This window comes from Lacerta agilis, chromosome 4 (genome assembly GCF_009819535.1).
Source record: "Lacerta agilis isolate rLacAgi1 chromosome 4, rLacAgi1.pri, whole genome shotgun sequence".
Classification (NCBI taxonomy): Eukaryota; Metazoa; Chordata; class Lepidosauria; order Squamata; family Lacertidae; genus Lacerta; species Lacerta agilis.
This window is the reverse complement of record NC_046315.1, coordinates 76,033,759-76,054,560: the sequence shown is the minus strand read 5'-3', so window position 1 is coordinate 76,054,560 and position 20,802 is coordinate 76,033,759. Positions and strand designations below refer to the sequence as shown.

The 20,802-nt window shown below is 41.7% G+C and overlaps 1 protein-coding gene across 1 annotated transcript in view; it reads right to left on the bottom strand.

The window, feature by feature from the left end:
• Positions 1 to 20,802, bottom strand: part of RASA3 (RAS p21 protein activator 3) — a 129,915-nt gene that overhangs the window by 20,665 nt on the left and 88,448 nt on the right. Inside the window, 7 exon segments of the mRNA XM_033147705.1 lie at positions 1,133 to 1,281; positions 1,677 to 1,833; positions 2,447 to 2,551; positions 4,615 to 4,694; positions 9,203 to 9,275; positions 11,195 to 11,275; positions 19,524 to 19,600. Of these exon segments, the coding sequence (XP_033003596.1) occupies positions 1,133 to 1,281; positions 1,677 to 1,833; positions 2,447 to 2,551; positions 4,615 to 4,694; positions 9,203 to 9,275; positions 11,195 to 11,275; positions 19,524 to 19,600 (722 nt within the window).

The window sequence follows — 20,802 nt, the reverse complement described above, 5'->3', positions numbered from 1 at the left end:
CTGCCCCCCCCTCTGCAGGGGTGCCAACTTGGATAAAATATGGGGAGGCCAGATAAGTCTCATCCCACATAATTGATCACATAATACAACACACCATTTGAATGGCAATGCCCATGAACTTGGGGGGGGGAGGCTGGACCCCTCAAATATTTTATTGGGCGACAAAAGGACCGTCACCACTAAGAATTGGTTCCTATGACTCTGGAAGTCCTGCATTTGAATTCAAATGTATTTTAAAAGCTGCAAAGTCTTTTTTGGGGGGTGGTGTGGGGGACTTTTAAAGTAAGATCAGCAATAAAAAAATGCATCTTAAGACTAATTGGAAGTAGGTTTCATTCATTTTATAGGCACTTGCATTTAAATAAACACACCTTAAGAATTGCAAAAACCTACCTCTGCTCCTTTTAGCCTAAAACGAATAGCGTTTTGATTTTCTTCCAACTATTCAACTAATAGCTGCAGTGTTCAAAATTCTGCTATCCTGACCCTGCCATAATGACACTCGTGTAGATTTCAAACCACCACCACCCCAGAGGCCATGGGCTCCCCCTCAGCCGCAGCCTTCGTTCATACTGGTATTACACATACAGTGGTGCCTCACAAGGCAAAATTAATTCGTTCCGCAAGACGATCGTTGCAGTCTTAAAACGCAGCGCCGCGGCTCCGGGAGGGCTTACCTTTTCGCTCCGGTCAGGAGGGATGTTGTCCGCGTCCGCCATTTTGGATCAACTGCGCATGTCTGAACATGCGCAGACATGCACAGTCGATCCAAAATGGCGGACGCGGACAACACCCCTCCCGACTGGAGCGAAAAGGTAAGCCGGCTTACAGTGGTACCTCGCGAGACGAATTCGTCTTGCGAAAAACAGGCATAGACGAATTCGTCTCGCGAGTCAACTAAAAACTCGCAAAACCCTTTCATTTTGCGAGTTTTTCGTTGTGCGAGGCATTCGTCTTGCAGGGTACCACTCTAGTTGCTATCTAACCCTTATAAAGAAGTAGTACGGGGTGTGTGTGTGTGTGAGAGAGAGAGAGAGCCCTCTTTTCTCACTCTCTTTTAAGTGGCAGCCCCTAAGCCATCACTTACCATTCAGACTAACATATGTCAAAATAAGCACACTGCTATACTTACTGAGTTCTTTTTATTTCAGCATTTGCAATTGCACTGATTAAAGGCACAATTTTGCCATAGTGCAAGAAGAGTCGAACCAGGGGTATGGCTGCCTCCTGTTTTTCCCTGCAGACTTCGCCCAGTACATGGGCAGTAGATGCTGAAACAGGCTAAACATGGAAAGAAATAAAAGCTTCTGAAGGCTGTATCCCTCTAGAGAATTAACCCACTTTTTATTGATTCAAGCCAGGCTCCTGGTATATTTGATGCAGTGTTCACTTAACATAGATGCCTATGAGGCACTTACCAAGGGTTGGTTGTGTGATTTAATCACAAGAGGGCAGTAAAATGAAAACTCTTAAAAACTTGGGGACACTTTAACCATGGTGAAATTTGCTCCAAGGAGGGAAGCCTCCATAGGAAGCTAATGCATATTCCAGAACCCAGTATCTGTTAACTATGGTTAGCAGGGAGGTAGGGGGCACTATCCCCTGTGGCTGTAGTAAAATGTCAAGTATTTGTGAAGGATACAGATGGAACAGGGGTAAGCAGCAAGCAAATTTACCTCAACGTCTGCAGATTTGAATAAGAGGTCTCTAAGAGGGCTGTAATAATCTGAAGGGAAAACGTGGTCTTCTGTGTAAACCACATTTAACCTCAAGGAACCCAGGTCATCAGGTTTCAGTGACTTGTTTCCATTATCTCTGGGTTGCAGAAAATACCTAACAGATGGGAGAAAAACACATAGAACATTTTTTTTTTTAAGAGATGTCAAAAAAGTCATGTCATGCGTAGGACAGGGTGATACCTGGTTTTCAACATCGTGATATATCACCCAGCTAACCATCACAATGTAACGATATATCACAATGTCTGAAATAAGGAGGGGTGGCTGGGCTAGGGAGGAAGCAGGCAGCCCGCTTGTTCCAGGAAAGGTAGGTGGGCGACCAGCTTCTTGGGCTCCCTCTGCTGAGGGAGGAAGTCGGTGAGCATCGAATGTCCTTGCAGGACACAAGCATCACACAGAAGTGAAACGAGCTATGTTGGCCGCAGCTGGGGAACGAACTATATTGCCAGCTCAAAAATTCTGAAACAGTTATCACGATCTGAACTTCAGACTGGTTTCAGATGATGTATTGATAAATTGCCCAGCTCTAGTCATGTGATAGCTGGGCAACTACTATATTGAACCTGGGTAGCTGTGATGGGGTCAATGGCAGTAGTAGTAGTAATCAGATCAACAAAGAATTTTTTGAGATAAGCAGTATTTAAGTTTATAGTTCAAAATATTGGGAAGGAAGCAAAGAATAAGACATATTTATGCTAATGAAGTACCATGCTTCATAAGAGCTGGACTGCCGGAGAAATTTCAAAGGTAGCCTTAGTTCCCCGAGAAATTCATCTCCAAACTTCAAGTTGCTTGCATTCCAAAGGTCAACTCTGTAACATAACCAGAGAAAGGGAGAGAATATGAAATAGGAAATGTTTGTCTGTGTCTTTACTACTTTCATCTCCCCGTCCCCCACCCAAACCTACCAATGAGACAGAAAATTCTATCTTTTAAAGTTCAAAATAGTCTGCGTTGCTGTAGGATCGTTCGGTGAAGGAGGAATTGACAGCACGGTGTATTCACAGAATTTGTATGCACAAATGCAGACGGTGGAATTGATCAGATATCGCAGCAAATGGCATTTGCAGTATTTCATTTTACCATTTTATAATGATTGATTTGCTCCACCCCTGTATGTTTGTAGTAAGTTTTGTTAACCCTGGATTTTCTAGATTTATATACTTACTGAATATTTATTAAGGGGGGACGACGACTGGGCTTTATTTGTCTTGGGCCATTACTTTAGTTTACTAACAGGGGAAAGAAAAAGAAATTCTTAAAAGGAAGTAATGTATTCAAAGAGTCACTAGAGCGCTCAGCTGAAAATAGCACGGGTAGGCCTGTTTAGCAGAAAGAAACAGGATAAAAAATAAGTACACCACTAAAGCAGCTCAGCAGAACCTATTTGGCATTTCACCCAGTAACCATTTTAGCACGAGGCGGCCAATGTATGATAAAAATGGTGGAAATCAAAGTTAAGAGTTTCCTCTCTTGCTAGGTGGGTTGAGAAATAAGGAAGCAACAGCAACCCTTTGCAAAAGGTTTGCATTTTAAAGCATGTTTGTACTGCATCCCTCTTACAAGGAGACCAGGGTAGTTTGGGGGCACTCCTGTTTTATCCTCACAATCTCTGGTGTGTTTGGTTAGAATGAGAGAAAGAGACACAGGCCCAAGTCTTCGCTGTGAGTTTCACTAGTGTGGGTAGGGGAAGAGGGGGGTTTTAAAACCAGCTCTCCCAGCATGTCTATATCCACTACACTACACTGCCAGTTTAGCTTTTATCTCCCCTTCTGAACAGTATATTCTTAATGGCTTAACCTCCAGCCATTCACTTGTCATTTTGCTTGCTTTGCGCTGATCTCTGCTGGGAACCAAAAAGTTTTTTTAAAAAAGAAAAGAATAGTAAGTTCAAAGCGAATCAACACTCAGAGGAATCCAATCTACTGAATGAACATTTACAAAACAGAACTTCAGATTATTTAAAGATTTAAAAAAAATTCAGGAGTTTGCCCTACTCCAAACAACTGCCAATTGGTTTCGTTATCTATTATTACTGAAGCACCATCTCATCATTTAATAAACCTCTATACAATACAATCTTTGTGCTCCCAACAAGACTCGGAACTGCTTTATATTGTTCTTAGACACAATGAAAGAGCCTTTTCAGATTCTGTCATATAAAGATAATTGAAACAACCTTTATGGGGGGGGGGGAGCGGAACACACCCATCAAGCTCCAAAACAAAGAAACAACCTTTGTGGTGACGATGAAACTACTACCTGACCGGTTTTAACTAGACAGTTCAGGTTCCAGTATTTTTTTTAGTGCTGGATCACCACAGCAATAGGCAATAGACCAGCAATGGTCACCGAAAGCTGCAGTGACTACCGTACATTGTAGTTTGTCGACTGTAGTTGCTGTTATCTTCATTCACCCACAATGCCTCTGGGCCACACATCCAACCTAGCATCCCTCTGCCCAGAGTCATTGTGATGAACTAAAGACAGTGACAAACTTCCACGTCTCTTCCAGGTTTCTTCTCCTCTTGGTGTTGGGCCATAAAAGTAATGTTTGTTTGTTTGTTTGTTTGTTTGTTTGTTTGAAGGGGTGGCAGCGCCAGCCATGATGGGTCCCCCTGTGGCCCTAGCACTTGGCTGACCATGTTGTATGCTGATGCTGGGCTCAAACCCATGCCATAATTTCAGAATACAATGAGCTCTGAAAATGCTCAATGCACAATGCCCAGGAAACAAAAATAATAGTTATCTCAGAGAAGAAATACGAAAGAAAAATGAGTTCACATGACCCACGAAGAAGTGGAGACTGCTCACACTTTCTGCACAACCCTTATGGGGATGGGAGTGCCTTTGTTTGTGCATGCAATGAATTTACCTGATTTCCATCTTGTCAACTTCATCGGCATCTTCAATATCAAAATGTGATTTCTTGTTATAGCTGCAGGGTCTCGTAATCTAGTGCAGGTAAGAAATGTTAAGATAGTAGGATCTCATTAGTTGACAATAATCTCATTAAACAGTCACTATATATAGGGAAGCACAATCAGATTATGCACTGCACTAGTTTCACAGGTGTAAAGCCACTATTGTTTCACCATATCCAAAAGCTTTTAGAATAGGTAATAAATTACTGAACATACATACTTAAGTATACCCCACTTTCCAGTTTAAACCACATAATGTCAACCATACTAAACATTCCCTTGAAAATCTGGCAGCAAGAAGAAGAAAGTGGGGTCCCACAATCTCAGATCTACAACAATTTTATCATGATGATTGCTAAACCTCAAAATACAGTGCCCATATTTTCACACCAAAGACTTACTTCTTAAAAAAAGGAAAAAGGAGAGGAGCTGACAATCTGATTTGGAAAATGGTTTCTAGGTCTATCTCTGCAGCTATTCACTTATTGTCAATGCAGTCCTATACATAACTACTCAAAAAAAAAAAAAGCCAAAGTGGAGGTTCATTGGGCTTGTTCCCAGCTAAGTAGAGGTTTGTTAAGGATGTTGATGATGCATACCTTGCTGTTGAGAAACCTGGGCTGGGTTTTAGTTATCACAGCATCCTTTTCTAAGTGCTCACAGACCGACTGCTAAATTATCTGCTCTACAACTTTTTCTGGTATCAATGCCCTTGAGAAACACAGGGCTTGTGGCAGAAACAAAGCCCTACTAGCACAAGAGCTTAGCTACTACCACCCTAGAGGATGTGGGTGGCGCTGTAGTCTAAACCACTGAGCCTCTTGGGCTTGCCGATCAGAACGCTGGCAGTTCGAATCCCAGCAACGGGGTGAGCTCCCATTATTCTGTCCCAGCTTCTGCCAACCTAGCAGTTCGAAAGCACGCCAGTGCAAGTAGATAAACAGGTACCACTGTGTCAGGAAGGTAAATGGTGTTTTTGTGCACTCTGGTTTCCATCACAGTGTTCTGTTGCGCCAGAAGCTGTTTAGTCATGCTCGCCACATGACCTGGAAAGCTGTTTGTGGACAAACGCCGGCTCCCTTGGACTGAAAGCAAGATGAGCGCCACAACCCCATAGTCGCCTTTGACTGAACTTAACCATCCTTTACCTTCAGATAAAGGTAAAGGGACCCCTGACCATTAGGTCCAGTTGTATCTGACTCTGGGGTTGTGGCGCTCATCTCGTGCTACTGGCTGAGGGAGCCAGTGTACAGCTTCCGGGTCATGCGGCCAGCATGACTAAGCCGCTTCTGGCGAACCAGAGCAGCGCACGGAAACGCCGTTTACCTTCCCACTGGAGCGGTAACTATCTATCTACTTGCACTTTGACATGCTTTCGAACTGCACCCTAATTTAAGTTTCAGTCCCCCACCCATGTGTCTCCAGGATGGCATATAATAGGTGTTCAAAAGGGAAAGGATTTTTTCCCATTATACACATTAAAACTAAAGGTTAGCCTGAAATCTTAATTGTGAGCCACTCTGAATGCAGTATTTTGTGGGAAAGTGGCAAATCTAACCTAAATTCTAAAAACCTTTAAATTTGTTGGGTGTTTACTAGGGAGGGAAGATATTCACTATAGTTACCAAAAATATATATCATTTCCCACAGCAGTTTGCCATATGTGAATGCACTAGGTCAGAGGTGGGGAACCTTTGACCTTCCAGATGTTGGTGGACTACAACATCTATCAGTCCTAACAAGTATGGCTAAGGAAGATGGGAGTTGTAGTTCAGCAACATCTGGAGGGCCAAGGGTTTTCCCATACCTGCACTAGGTGCGGAAGCTGGAAAAGTGATGAATAACATTTGCCACATGGAACTTAAAGCCAAGCTGCCGTGATGACATCAGGATAAAAAGGGAGGGGAACAAGCTCACTATTGCACACATTAAACAAAATAAATTCAGGTTGCCTTTGTTAAAAATGGAATGGAAACATAAGGAGCAGGTTGTTTTTTATACCTAGATTGTCATAGTTTCTTTTTCTTATCTTATTGTTGAGGTAAAACATCTGGTGGAAGGGGGGAAGGGGGGCAAAGGACAGCAGAAAACAGTATCGGAGTAAATTGCTTGCCAGTTTACCCTTAGGTCTTAAAGCCAGTCATTACAGGGGTTCCAAAGACTGCAAACAGCATTTATTGTTTTTGTTTAATTTGTTTTATTTGGGAGTTAAGTTAGGCAAACCAATATTGTCTGCAAATCTACATGTTGATACCTTGACTCTCTCGGATCGAGGTAAATATCCTAAAAGCTGTTTTTTTTAAATTTTATTTTAACATAGATGTTATCTTCCGAATATACTAACAGCACATCCTTCACAATGCACTTATAATAGTACACAGGCAGCTGTGTGTGTAAAACATAGGAGGAAACTGTTTTAACATTTAGGTTATCTATAGATCTTTCTCATAACATGATTGCAGCAACAAAAGCTTTGAGGTTTTCAGTTCTAACCAGAGTATGACACAGAAACTACCACTAGAGTACCCCACCCAGCAATAACCACAGCTTAAACTGTACTTGTAAGCGAGATGTGAATATATTCAAAGGCTCCTCCCTGTTGTAAAATAGAAAAATGTTTCTATGGGTCAGTAGTGGTTCTTTCCCACACACAAAAGTAACTTTGTGATACATTTTTCTTTTTTAAACATATTACCAGAATGATTTAACTGATTTAAAAAAAAAAAACGAAGGAGGTGAAATTACTTTTCCAAATACAAAGCCACACAAACAGACATTTAAAGGCTATTTCCCGCAAATCATGAAAATAATGTGAAGTAGAAGCACTGGAAACAGTTGTAAATTATGTGTTTAAATTAAATGCACCTTGGAGCAACTGAGTACAGTAATTCAATATACCAAACTATTTCAGCATCATTATTGCACTGTTTTGTAAAACCTCTCCATGGCTACTTACAAAATTAATTTCATTTTGGACACATCCACACTGTTACAGAGGGCAGACTCAAAGTAAATTTGATTTAATTAGAGCTTTAAAAATTGGTCATAGCCTTCCAGATTATGGCAGAATCTTACCAATTCAAGTCTTTGAGGCTGTAGACACAGCCATCCTTATGGCCTCAAGATAATTTGCTAGGATAGACTCTGATATGGCCTTTCTTAGCTGCTGCCTCTTGTGCCAAATACCAACATGTCTATTCCCTCCACCATTTCTAGTACTGAACACAGCCTGGACACAGATGCCAAGACAAAAGCAGCTAGGCCTCATTATCAACTCATGTGACAGAAATGGATGGTAGGAGTAGCAACATGGAACCTTTGAGATCGGCAAAAAGAAAATACAAGCTGGACATGTTCCCAGCTGAGAAGAGGAATGTTTGTGTTTGAAAAGGTAATAGTTGATGGGAAGATATGAGGCACTGATTGTCAGGCTGTGCCTCTCAAAAATTGCCAGTCGATCAGTTAAAAAATGCTATAACTGGCCCATAGTTCTGAGAAGGACAAAACACCCTTGTCTCACGCGAGTTTAAAAAGGTAGCTCTGAGGCACAATAGATGATACGGGTGAAAGATCTGTGGACCTCCAGATGTTGTTGGACTCCAACTCCCAACAGCCCCAGCCACATTTGGAAGGCATCAGATGTTTGGCCAAACAACTGGTTGTGGATGATGGGAGCTGTAGTCCAAAATATCTGAGGCCAAGAAGTTGGGGGAAGGCTGGAACAGACAACAACACTGAGCTTGATTAATGATCTCAGGACAAGGCAGCTTCATGTCTGGTTAGCAGCTGCATGCTAGGCAATGTGAGGAGTTATTTAGACTCAATGATAAAGCTTGCTTTACAACAAGCTCTTTTAGAACACAAATGTTGGGGGGACGGGGACGGACAGTATTGTGAACTTCATTCAGGGTTTGGGTTGAGGTGCTGTTCCAAGTTTGCATGTATTCCTACTGTGATCGCTACCAAGACAACAACAAACAAGTGGGTGGGGGTGGCAAAATTTTGAATGATGCTAGGCTTTGCCCTGCCTTCATTCATCTTTTTTTTTTTAAGTCCTATTGCACAAAGTTCTAGGCATTTCCAGTGGAATGGGAGTGCTTTCTATTGAAGCGAAGAGAGAGCTTTTGTGTTACAGCATGTTGGCAAGCAACCAATACCTTCAGATTTTGAATGGCTTGTTGCTATTGCCTTTAAAGCTTTTTTACATTTCCTGTGAGACAGTCCTCCCACCATTGACCAAGAAACGCAGGGTGGAGAGGCTATAAAACCACAGTCTAGAAAGCACTCACTTATCAAGCACTAATTCAAAGCTTGGATGAGTGGTTCGGAAGGGCCAAGTTGCGGAGGGGGGAGGGTATTGCTCTGCAGAAGAACTCCATTCACCTGGAAAAGTGATATACTTCTGCCTCGACAGACAGCTCTCTCAGGCTCTGTTTCGAACACCCTCCAAAAGGTTGCAACTGGCCCAACATGCAACAGCGGCGACAGCTCAATGCACACAGCATTGGAATTTACCACCCATTCTTCTGAAATACCAACCTCAAAATAAAACACTTCATCGAACTGTGGGTTGTTTGTCTTCTTTTTAACTTTAGTCTTTTTGACATCTGATCTGCAGGAAAAAGTACAAGGCAGAAAAACGATTACCCAGAACACAGCCAGTTGTTTTGTACCTGTGAAGTCTGCTGCTTTACTTTAAAAGTACAGTGCTACCTCGACTTACGAATTTAATCCGTTCCGAATGCACATTCGTAGGTCGGAAAATTCGTAAGTCAAAAAAAGCGATTTTCCCATAGGAATGCATTGGAAACGAAAAATTCAGAAAAATTCGTAAGTCGAGTAAACAGCATCTAAAATTCGTAAGTCAAGTAAACCCCATCTAAAACCGCCAACGGATGTCCTTCGGATGTCGAAAAATTTGTAGGCGTGCGGGCACTTTTTTCATTCGTAAGTCGAAAAATTCGTAAGTCGAGGTACCACTGTACTTAACTCTGGGCCTGTTTGGATGTTGCATCTACCTTGACCTCTTGCACGGCAAGATTAGGAGCAGGGCCCCTGGGCTCGGTCTCCTCCCTTACTGCCTGCTAAATGAGATGATGGGTACCCCATTGTTTTGTTTTGTTTTTTTGAACCAAAAGCAGCATTTTCATTTGATTAAACAATTTCTACATTTGGTTTTCCACTCTCCAGCTTGCAAAGTGGCTCACAGCAATTAAAACAGCAGTCCAAACAGTAAGTCATAGCAACAGCTATAAAAAAAAAAAATCAGTAACATTAATTTTAAAAAGCAGCAAAATAGTTTAGAAGCAAGCAAAAGCAAACAGAGTAGGGAAACATTACAGATTATGCATTAAAAGTCCTGATGATCATAATGCTGATGCACTCTTAACAATAATAATTAACTTTCTATCCCACCCATTCTCCCAAAGGAGTTCAGGACAGCAGCCACCTGAGTAGTAAAAAATAAAACAATAAAAAATAAAACACGTTCTAAACATTTAAACACAATTATAGACATCTGAGAACATTAAATGGGGGACCACCACCTCCAATATTCAGAGTAAGGAAGCGCCTGTATTTAAATAATTGCAGCACCTCCTGGTTTGTTTCCTATCTTAGTGAGGAGACCAAGGGAAGAAAGTGTGTGATTAGCTAAGATTAGCTCCCAGTCTCCCTGCACACAGAAAAGAAATGGCAGATAGGGAAGGAGGGAGCTCTGAACAGGTCCTTGGTAGGACCAATGATGTGCTAATCTCACTTCCCATGATGGAGGAAGAACTCAAATGTAAGAAGAAAAGCAAAAGTGATACCTCGAGGTGCCTTAAAACAGTTCACCAAAAGGGTGAAGTTGTTAACCCCATATATAAAGAATTATCCTATGAAAATATTAAATTACCAAAAATAAAAAGTAACACCCAAAGGTCAGTAGCAATTTGATGCTAACACATACTGTAGTACTTTAAAAAAAAGATTCTGGCTTCATTTTTAATTGTGATGCTTTTATACACCATCCCACTTCTGACACCAGTGTTGCAAAAGTTGGATGCCACCCCCCAACCTCTGCCAAGATTCCAGGGGGTTTCAAACGCTCACCCAGGGTCTGTGGTTCCTGTGAGAATCAAGATGCAGCAGAGACCTTCGAGCCTTTAGAAATACGGTTTAATTACACATATTTACACCTTTAGTCTACATGGAGGGAGTAATGCTCTTATGGCATGGTCATCGCAGGAGGGGCTTGTTCCCCACAGCAGTGCAGCACTGGAGTCCGTTGCGTCTCTCCCAGCTTCCCTTCAGGCAGCCTGCCCAAAATGGTTCCTTCTCCACTTCCTGGTACTATCCCTCCTAATTCTCCTGCTCCTAAAAACTAAGCCCCCTTTATTCATTTGCATTCTAATAATCAGTTCTTTTGATATTTGTTGATTGAATAGGATTAAAGGCTGGTACACTTAGGATGTTTACCTGGGTTAATTTTCAGCAATTTTGGAAAAGAGAAAAATCATTCTAAACCAGAATAAATGACTGAGTACTAACCTGCATGGTCCTGTTAAGGTAACAGTTGCATAAGGATCACACTGCCCATTCACAATTGGCAAGCCTTGGCATTCAAGAACTCTGAATAAAAGAAAGAAAATCATTACAGAGTAACAGCACAAGATACCTGGAGATACAACAGATAACTTTTTCAAGTCTTCCTTTTACAGTACTTCAAGAACAACAAATCCAGCCGACAAGGTTTTCCTCTCCTAGAGTCTGTGGGTTGTGAGTTAAATGCCACAAGCTGATATCAAGGATTTATGACAAATTATTGCTGATAGGGAGAGACAAAAGATGCATCGGTGGAGTTTTGTAAACAGCATTTAAAAACAAACAAACAAACACAGAGTTTACTCTTAAGACAGGGATGGGTAACCTGTGCCCTTTCAGTTTTTGGAATACAGCTGCCATCATATTTTTATTATTAAGTTATCGTTTGCAAATGTGATTGGTTGAAGGATAAGCCAAGTCTACTACTGCCGAGGGAGGCAAGAAGATGAAGAAGACATAGAAAATTAAACATCACATGCATTGCATTCTCTTTTCACCTGTGCCAGACTACACTTCACCTTTTGTCGTGGTATAATTTTGAGCTTACTTAGTAGAGATTTGTAATGGAAATTTACCCAACATTCACCCAGAAACTTTTATTTACAGCCAAAACGTTGCATACATCTGTCCACAGCAAAGCTATTCTGAAGTGCAGAGAAACAGCCCACACTCAGATGTTGTGGTAGTGATGAAAAGGAAGAGATGTGGATCACACAGATTTCTTTCCACAACATGTGGGAAGCCTTTTTCCTCTCTAAAAGAACAGTGGACTTCCCACTGCAGGTTGATAAAAAGACTTGCTGAAAAATTGAAGTGAATGGCACTGTGCCACTGATTTAATTGGCCAAAAGAAAAAAAGGGGGGGGAATCATTTTGAGTATGTCATGTTATTTAACTGCAACACATCCATTAAGCTGCTGAAAATTGGACAACTGTTTTAATGTGCACAGTAGCTTTCTAATTAAAATGCTAATTGCAATTTCAACTTAAAAACCACAAAGTTTACATGCTCTTCCGCATATTGAATTAGCCATTTGTTTCACAGAAAAAGCTGAAGCATGCTACCTACAGCTGCCCAGGGAAGATGTAGCCTCACAAAAATGTGTGTGGTTTTTTTGGTAGGTGAATGTTTGCCAGAACTAGCTTATTTCAACACAGTGGGTTTTGCATATATCAGGTGTGGGCAACCAGTTGCTCTCCAGATGTTGGACTCCAACTTCCATCAGTCCCACTCAAGCATGGCCAATGGTCAAGGATGATGGCAGCTGTAGGCCATCAACATGTGGAGGGCACTACGCTGGCCAGGCAAAAACATACCTTCTCTCCCAGGCCTTTGGCCAATTAAACAATCTATGGCCTTTTAAACTCTGTGGCAAGGGGGCTCTTGTTTCTGTTTGCTCCTATGGTATGTATTTTTGTGTTTTTATACTGTAACTTGCCCTGTGATCCTCAGATGAAAGGCAGTATAGAAATGTAATTAATAATAACAACACCTCTGACAAAATGCTTGATTAAAATATACATTTTTCAAACATCAATTTAGTAATCTACAGAAACAGGCTGCCTAGGGCTGCTGGACAGAAGTTTACCATGTGTTTTGATGCATACGCAACCTACCATCTTCTGTTGTAAAGCATGAAGCAGCCCTCAGAAAGATGCTTTGACAACATGAAGCACCATCTGGGATGCTTAATAGACGGCAAACAAATAAAACTGTCAATCATAATATTGTCCTAGTCCATTAGTAGCTTAATTGTTTTATGAGCCAATTACAAAATGGATCTAAGCTTTTTATTATTATTTTTTTATAAAGACCATTCAGAAAGTCTCCATTCCAGTTTGTTATTATAGACGTCAGATTACATTTTCTTCACTGCAGATGTGTCAAGAATTTTAATGAACGCACATGCACTAAAACAGAGATGCTTTGAGCATAATGGTGACTTGGTGAACTTTTTAAAATACATACAGAACTAGCTGTAATGTATCTACTATGGAATCAGCTTCTGTTAGATTAATACAGGTATTTTTGTTTTGCATGAGAGAACAATTCAAGAGCAGGAAAACAGGAAGAAATTTCTAACGTTTAGAATGAAGAAGAAAGAAAGAACTACAGGGAAAAGACTGGTTTCTAAAACAGCCTCAAATCCAAGGAGAATGTGCGAAGGTATAATGTGAAGATCTCAGAATGTGCACTGTTAGCTGAAATAAAAACACTGAGAGAAAGAAGACACATATCACAGACAGGAGAGTTGTGTACTAGGGCCATCATGATTTTTAACCCTAGCTAGGCGAGCAGACTATTAAAATATTGAAGAGATGGAGGGAATTGGTCCGATGAAAGGCACTGGGGTTTCAGAGTGATAACAAGCAGGAAATGCAGAGAGGAGAAAAGCAATTAAGAGACTTGGCATTACTGTCATTTAATGAAATGCTGCTAATCCTTAACTCAGTTGTGGTGTTGAATTTGTTTTATGGTTGTTGTTTTTGTTTTTATTATTGTTTAGATTTGTTACCCAACCCTCCCCTTATATGATTATTGGGAGGATAGGAGGGTGAAGCATATTAATTAAACATAAGGAATAATCAGGATCCATTTACTTATCCCAGTTAAGGTGGAGTTCACTTTCTATCTCAACCCTGCAGCCTTAGAGTTAGGGTTTCCCTCTTCTTCTCCTATACAAATCTAGTCATATTCAACATTCTGTTTAAATGAATAGGTAAAGGTAAAGGGAACCCTGACCATTAGGTCCAGTTGTGTCCGATTCTGGGGTTGCAGCACTCTTCTCACGTTACTAGCCAAGGGAGCCAGCGTACAGCTTCTGAGTCATGTGGCCAGCATGACAAAGCCACTTCTGGTGAAAAAGAGCAGCGCATGGAAACGCCGTTTACCTTCCCGCCGGAGCGGTACCTATTTATCTACTTGCACTTTCGAACTGCTAGGTGGGCAGGAGCTGGGACCGAGCAACGGGAGCTCACCCCGTCGCAGGGATTCGAACTGCTGACCTTCTGATCAGCAAGCCCTAGGCTCTGTGGTTTAACCCACAGCGCCACCCGCGTCCTGTTTAAATGATTGAATCAATCTAAAAAGATATATGTATATGTAGATAGATGATAGACAGATAGATAGATAGTGTGAGAAACAGGTGCAATCTTCTTTCTCTACCTGCAATATAAACAACCTTCTATTTCTCTACTGTACTTCCAATATAAACAACCTTGCCCAACCTGGTACTCTCCAGATTTTTTGAACTATAGAATCATAGAAATGTAGACTTGGAAGGAACTCCAAGGGTCATTGCCCAACGCCCCCTGCGGTGGAGGAATCACTGCTATGGAATTACTGACAGCCCCCCCCCCACCCCAACCCCCCACCTCTGCTTAAGAACCTTGAAGAGAAATAACAATAAAAGATCAAGAGAAGTACTTGACACTTTAGAAGCTTCATCAGTTGACCCTGCTGGCTTATAAATGTTCTTCTGAATGGCTTGGTAACTCAGTTATAATTACCATATTTTTCCATCTATAAGATGACCCCATGTATAAGACAACCCCTATTTTTTGAGCCCCAAATTAAGAAACTAATGTTTTAAACATTCCATGTGCAAGACAACCACCAGTTTTAAACTTAAAATTTGGGGGGGGGGAATATAGTCTTATACATGGAAAAATACAGTATTTGGTAAAAATGCTAGGAGTGTGAAATTTTCCAAGAACTGATCCTTTCAAGATCCTCTCAAAAAATCTTAGCACAACATCAAATTACGAACTCAGGCGCTACGGCCTTCCAGCTCATCTTCCTAATATTCAGAGCTTTCCCCCCCAGCTGGAACTCACTGGAACTCAGTTCTAGCACCTCTCAGGTGGGCACCATTACCATTCTAAGAGAACAAGGGACTAATCTATACTGTTTAGTTATAACGTTATAAATGCATTATAAAAGTGTGGCACCAGGGGGCGCTGTACAGCAGTCAATGGAAAATTACATTGAGAGCTGTTAAAACTTTTTTTTCTTAGCGTTGCTGTTTTTTCAGATCAGTGTAGATCCAGCCAAGGAATGCATTCATGGTAAGTTCCGACACCATTTTTTTTCTAGAAAAATAGCACTGCTAATACCCCATTTCCTCTGTGATAAACATGTTGCCTACTCTTGAATAATGCACAAGTTGGAGAACATCAAATAAAAACTGTATAAAGGTTTAATCCCAGTTGTGTGCATATAATTAAAAGTGAATAAGGAAAGCGGGGAATCAAAAGCTGTGCGTTGACTCCTCTGTAAATTCCAGCTAAAGGTCAGTTATTAAAACATCCCTGCTTCAGTGCATTAAGTAGGAAATCCCACAATAAATCCCAAGTCCGACATTTTGATAACCAGTGAATGAATATGAGACCTTGGGACGTGCTATTGCTATTGCTCCATGGGACAGAGTGAGAAGCTCTCTGAAGCAAAAGAGTGCATCACGTATTATATTGGAGAGACTGGGGTTACACTATTCACTGAGATGGAAACACAGACAATTTGTGCTTGCCATATATCCCCCTCTCTACATCCCATCCCACCCCAGTTAAAAAAAACACACAGTGAGATGGGGAAAATAAAAGAAAGAACTGGAAAAGGGAATGTTTACCGACCAAAAAAAATTGGTTGACCAAATTAATAGAGTACGTAGAGATGGACAAGTTGACTGGGCAGATAAGAGATCAAACAAAACAATTTAAAAAGATTGGAACATATTCAAACAATATTTGAAAGACTATTATGGGGAAATTGAAATTTTGACTGGTTTAGAATAACTTCTGTAAGAAAAAAAACCCACTAAAATATAGTGGGGGAAACAGGAAAACAAACTCATAGAAATGTTAAGAGAGGCATTCAAATAAGTAAAACAGAGGAACCAAGTAAGAAGGGGAGAGAAGTCAAGTATAAAAGGAATACGAATGAATCAAGCGATTAAGCACAATTTTTTGTTTTTGTTTCTAAACTAAAAGAAACCAATAAAGATGATTGGGGGGGGAATCAAGGCTGTAATCTTATGTACACTTGGGAGCAAACACTACAGAAAGTGAGACCACACACATGCAGTATCAAAGAAAGGAGTTTGCGGCCACTTTGCTCCTCTTCAGACCTTTTTTGCTGCCACAGCAGCACTGAGCAAAGCCAAGTTTTGCCTTAGCGCATGTGTTGGAAGTATCTGGGTGTAGCTGAACTACAACTTCCCATCACCTTGGCCACCGGCTGTTTCGAATGCACTGTCATCAAGACCCTGCTCTGAGGGCTGTCAGCAGAAACACACAATCTCAGGGCACACGTGTCAGGTTCCATTTGAACCAAGCTTATCAGGGGCAGTTACAGGTAGGTAGCCATGTTGGTCTGCCACAGTCAAAACAAAATAAAATTTAAAAAAATCCAGTTGGTCTCTAATGTGCTACTGGAAGGAATAGATTGGTCTATCAACAGTTTTTTGTTTTTTTTTTTGGTCATGAATGGCTTCACGTCCAGTGCATCTCTAGATATCAGATGCTGGGGACAGACAAAAGGAGAAGGCCGTTCACCAGTTTTGCAGATGCATTTGACAGTGTTCATATGCTCCACTTGTTAAGAGTACTGGACTGGATGGAGCTTTGGGTTTCACCACAAGTGGGGAACCAGAGGCTGAACTACAACTCCCACTTTCCATGACCAGTGGCCATACTGGCTGGGACTAAACGGGGAATCTCACAACATCATGTAAGGCAACAGGTTCCCCATCCCTGGCCAGTGCCATCCAGGTTCTCCTTACGATTCTTATCTTAACAATTTCTACACCAATTTCCAGTACGTCAAGTGTTTTATACTTGAGAATTATCTTCAGGCAAGCTCTTGGGTTTATGCTTCAAAAATTTTTTAGGAGTAGCCTTTTATTAGGTGGCGTTGGGAATAGAAGGCAGGTCAGCCACGTCTGTTTTAGGGCAAACCTTCCATCAACACTAATGCTTTTTCACCTCATAATCACTGCTGAAGTGAGATGTGTGCGGAAATCTGTGGCATCTGTTTGAAGCCAGCACTGCCTCAGGGCTCAAACAACAACAGCTTAACTATTTAGGCCAAAATACATGTGCTGATTTGGAGACACAGAGAGGGAGAGGGCAAGAGATGACATTACTGTCTGCGAAAGCTGAAATCCTGCCTTTTGTTTTAACTCGCTGCTAAGGCTTTATGAAAATTGCTCTCACCTGTCGCAATATCACACTGAGTCCCGGAAGCACTAACAGCAGGTATGCAACAATTCAGTTGCTCAGTGATGTGTACTAGGAACGTTGGAAGTTGCCATGTAGCAAATCAGACTCACCTTGCTCAGTATTTTCTACAATGACTGCCAGTCACTCTCTAGGGGTTTCAGAAAGGGGCCTTTATTAGCGCTACTTAAAAGAAGCTGGATTGAACCTGCAATCTTCTGCATGCAAAAAAATTGATCTAACACTGAGCCGTGGAACTTCTCACCCCAAGAACTGTGCAGCAAAAGGTCAGAGACAGCTGTAAATGAAGGTCTGGGACAGGGGTTGGCAACCTCTGGCCCATGGGCCGGATGCAGCCCATGGAGGCTGTTTAACTGGCCCACGAGCTGCTCGCTAAATCAGCACGGCACGGGGACTTGCCGAGTGGTGCTGGAAATGGCATCTGCGCATGTCTGCGACGCTGGAAATCACGTCTGTGCATGTCCGTGATGCCGGAAATCGCGTCTGCGCTTGCCCAGATGCCGGAAATCGCTTCTGCGCAGACGTGATTTTGGGCGTCCGGACATGCGCAGATGCCATTTCCTGTGTCGCGCTGCGCATGTCCAGCCCACAGACAATTGTCCATGGGAATGATCCGGCCCATGGCCGGAAAACCTTGCCAACCCCTGATCTGGGAAATGCACTAGAATCATAGAGTTGGAAGGGACCCCAAGGGTCATCTAGTCCAACCCCCCGCAATGCAGAAAAAAATCAAAACTTGTGGGAGCTATTTGAGCATGTCTACGCTGCAGTTCATTCTGATGCCGGCTCATTCAAGTTTGCTTATGTGTGCTTCCTTTCTTCCCAAACTGACTGGGGCTGCTGGGAGTCCACATCTGGAGAGCCGGAGGTTTCCCACCCCAGCTTTGCACTGCTGTGCTGAGGGGTTCTGATCTTATTATATATCCTGTCTCATTGTAGTTGCCTTTTAAAGCTCATCTTCCCTGGGCTCCCATTATCTCTCCTAGACTTTTACACCCATGATATGAAGTAAAAGGGCCATTGAGCCACTTTACAGGCCATTCACAGCAGGAAAGGAATGCTCAAATCAGCTGAAGATCAAATAAAAGAACGGAAAGGCCCTCCACAGGAAAAGGAAGCTGCCCTGGAGTCTCATCTCTTTGTTCCTGACAGCTAGTGAGGAACTGAAAAATGGGCTGCTTGACACAGTCACTGATAAGAGCTCACTAGTTCAGGATTCAAGGTATCTGTGGTGTTCATCTCATACATTTTCCCCTGCTTCAGATTCACAGAATACTTAATAATCCTGCCTAAGATATGCTTCCAGCATAAAAAGGTATAGAAACAAACTGACCTGAAGTCTCACTGTAATGAATAGCAGCAGTACATTAGAACATTTGTGCTCTCGCACCCCTTCCGATCTGGCTCATACACAAAAAATTCCCAGTGAACGGTACCCAAGATTTCAAGGATGCATAAATATGGGTCTGAACACAGTCAACCCCCTGAAAAGGGGAGCCGTTTTCATTGTTGTTGTTATTGTTATAACAATAACAAAAAAAATAGTAGGCAAAGAAGATCACACACGGGTGAAGGGAAGCACTGGGTTTTGGGGGAGGGAGGTGAAGGTATTAATCGAAATGGTTAAAGATTGGCATAGGATTCAAGAGACTTAAAGTAAGGAATTAAAATAAGGAAAGAAACAGAATGAAATATCAAGTAAAGGTATCGGAGAGTGTAATGGAAAACATGCGACTTATGGTTTCGTTAAATATGATTTTATTTTGGACTTGTCTGTTGTAAAGAATGTACGTTATGTGAATAAAACAATAAAAAGGATAACTTGAGAAAGGAAAAAAGGGGGAAGCCATTTTCTGTGTGTTACAATGGGCCTGCTGTTCACAGAAAGACTAGATGAAAGCTCTATTGAGATCACAGAAGTAGAGTCTTCAGATTCGATATTCCTGTTTATATTTTACATACAATAAACTCGCATAGGTTCACAGTTGTTGTAAGTAAACGTTACAAAATTGTAGATAAGGATCAGTACCAGTCTTACCGTGTAGCGAGCTTATGGCAAATGACCCCAGTGTCTGTTATGACTTCACTCAGCCTCAGTTCTAAATGGACCTTGCCCTGGAATATAAAATAGCAAAGCATTATGAAAATTTCGTATCATTAATGTAATTCTTAAAACAACCAGGCATTGTTAACTATTACCAAGTAAGTTTCCCTCATGAGTCTCATGATATACACAGCAAATATTCCTTGTGTTGGTGAGCAGAGGATATTGTGACAGCTACGCAGACAGGCACTCTGTGTTATTCCTACACGGAGCATGCTATATTTGATTTACTGTATTAGTACTGATTTCACAACTTTGCTGATCTGACGCAGATCCGTGTCTGGGATGAAGCAGAGTCTTGTTTTGATGCATTTGCCCCAGTCCAAATAATTGGCACATGAGGCCTGAGCACATGTAAACGCTACGCAGTAGATTGTAACTATAGAACCAGTCACAGTAATGGATTTTCAAAAGACCAATATAACGATGAGTCAGAGAGAAAAGGAACTGGGTTTTTTTCAGAAGGAAGAAAAATCAAAGGATGTAGTTTAAAGGATACCATTTATATGTCGAGATCTGTGTTCTAAGATTAGCAGAGAACGAGAAAATTTATTCTGGAAATGGTTCAAGTTTGCTATTGTAGCAAATAATAATAAAAAATGATTGCACTGGAGAAGACTGTTTTTGGAGACTCTAGAACATGGGTAGGCAAACTAAGGCCCGGGGGCCGGATCCGACCCAATCGCCTTCTAAATCCGGCCCGCCGACGGTCTGGGAATCAGCGTGTTTTCACATGAGTACAATGTGCCCTTTTATTTAAAATGCATCTCTGGGTTATTTGTGGGGCCATTGGAATTCGTTCATTTCCTCCCCCAAAAGAAATATAGTCCGCCCCCCCTAAGGTCTGAGGGACAGTGGACCGGCCCCCTGCTGAAAACGTTTGCTGACCCCTGCTCTAGAACTTATTCCCCCTACAAACACAAACTAGGAAATATAAAATTTAAAAAGCTGCCACATGTCAAGTTCTCAAGGTCAACAACCACATGCACACACAGATGTGGGCTGAAATGATTCAGGTTCACCCGGGGGGGGGGGAATCAGTTAACGATAGAGTTGCCAGAAGCCCAAAACAGACGTTATTGAAAACTCATGATTGTAACTGAAAATGGCAGCCGTGTGTCAAGTTCGCCATCCAAATTTACAGAAATGCATTAGGTGATTATCATGCTTTCCCCTCTCCTCCGATCGCCTATTACAAGGAGGAAGGATGGTG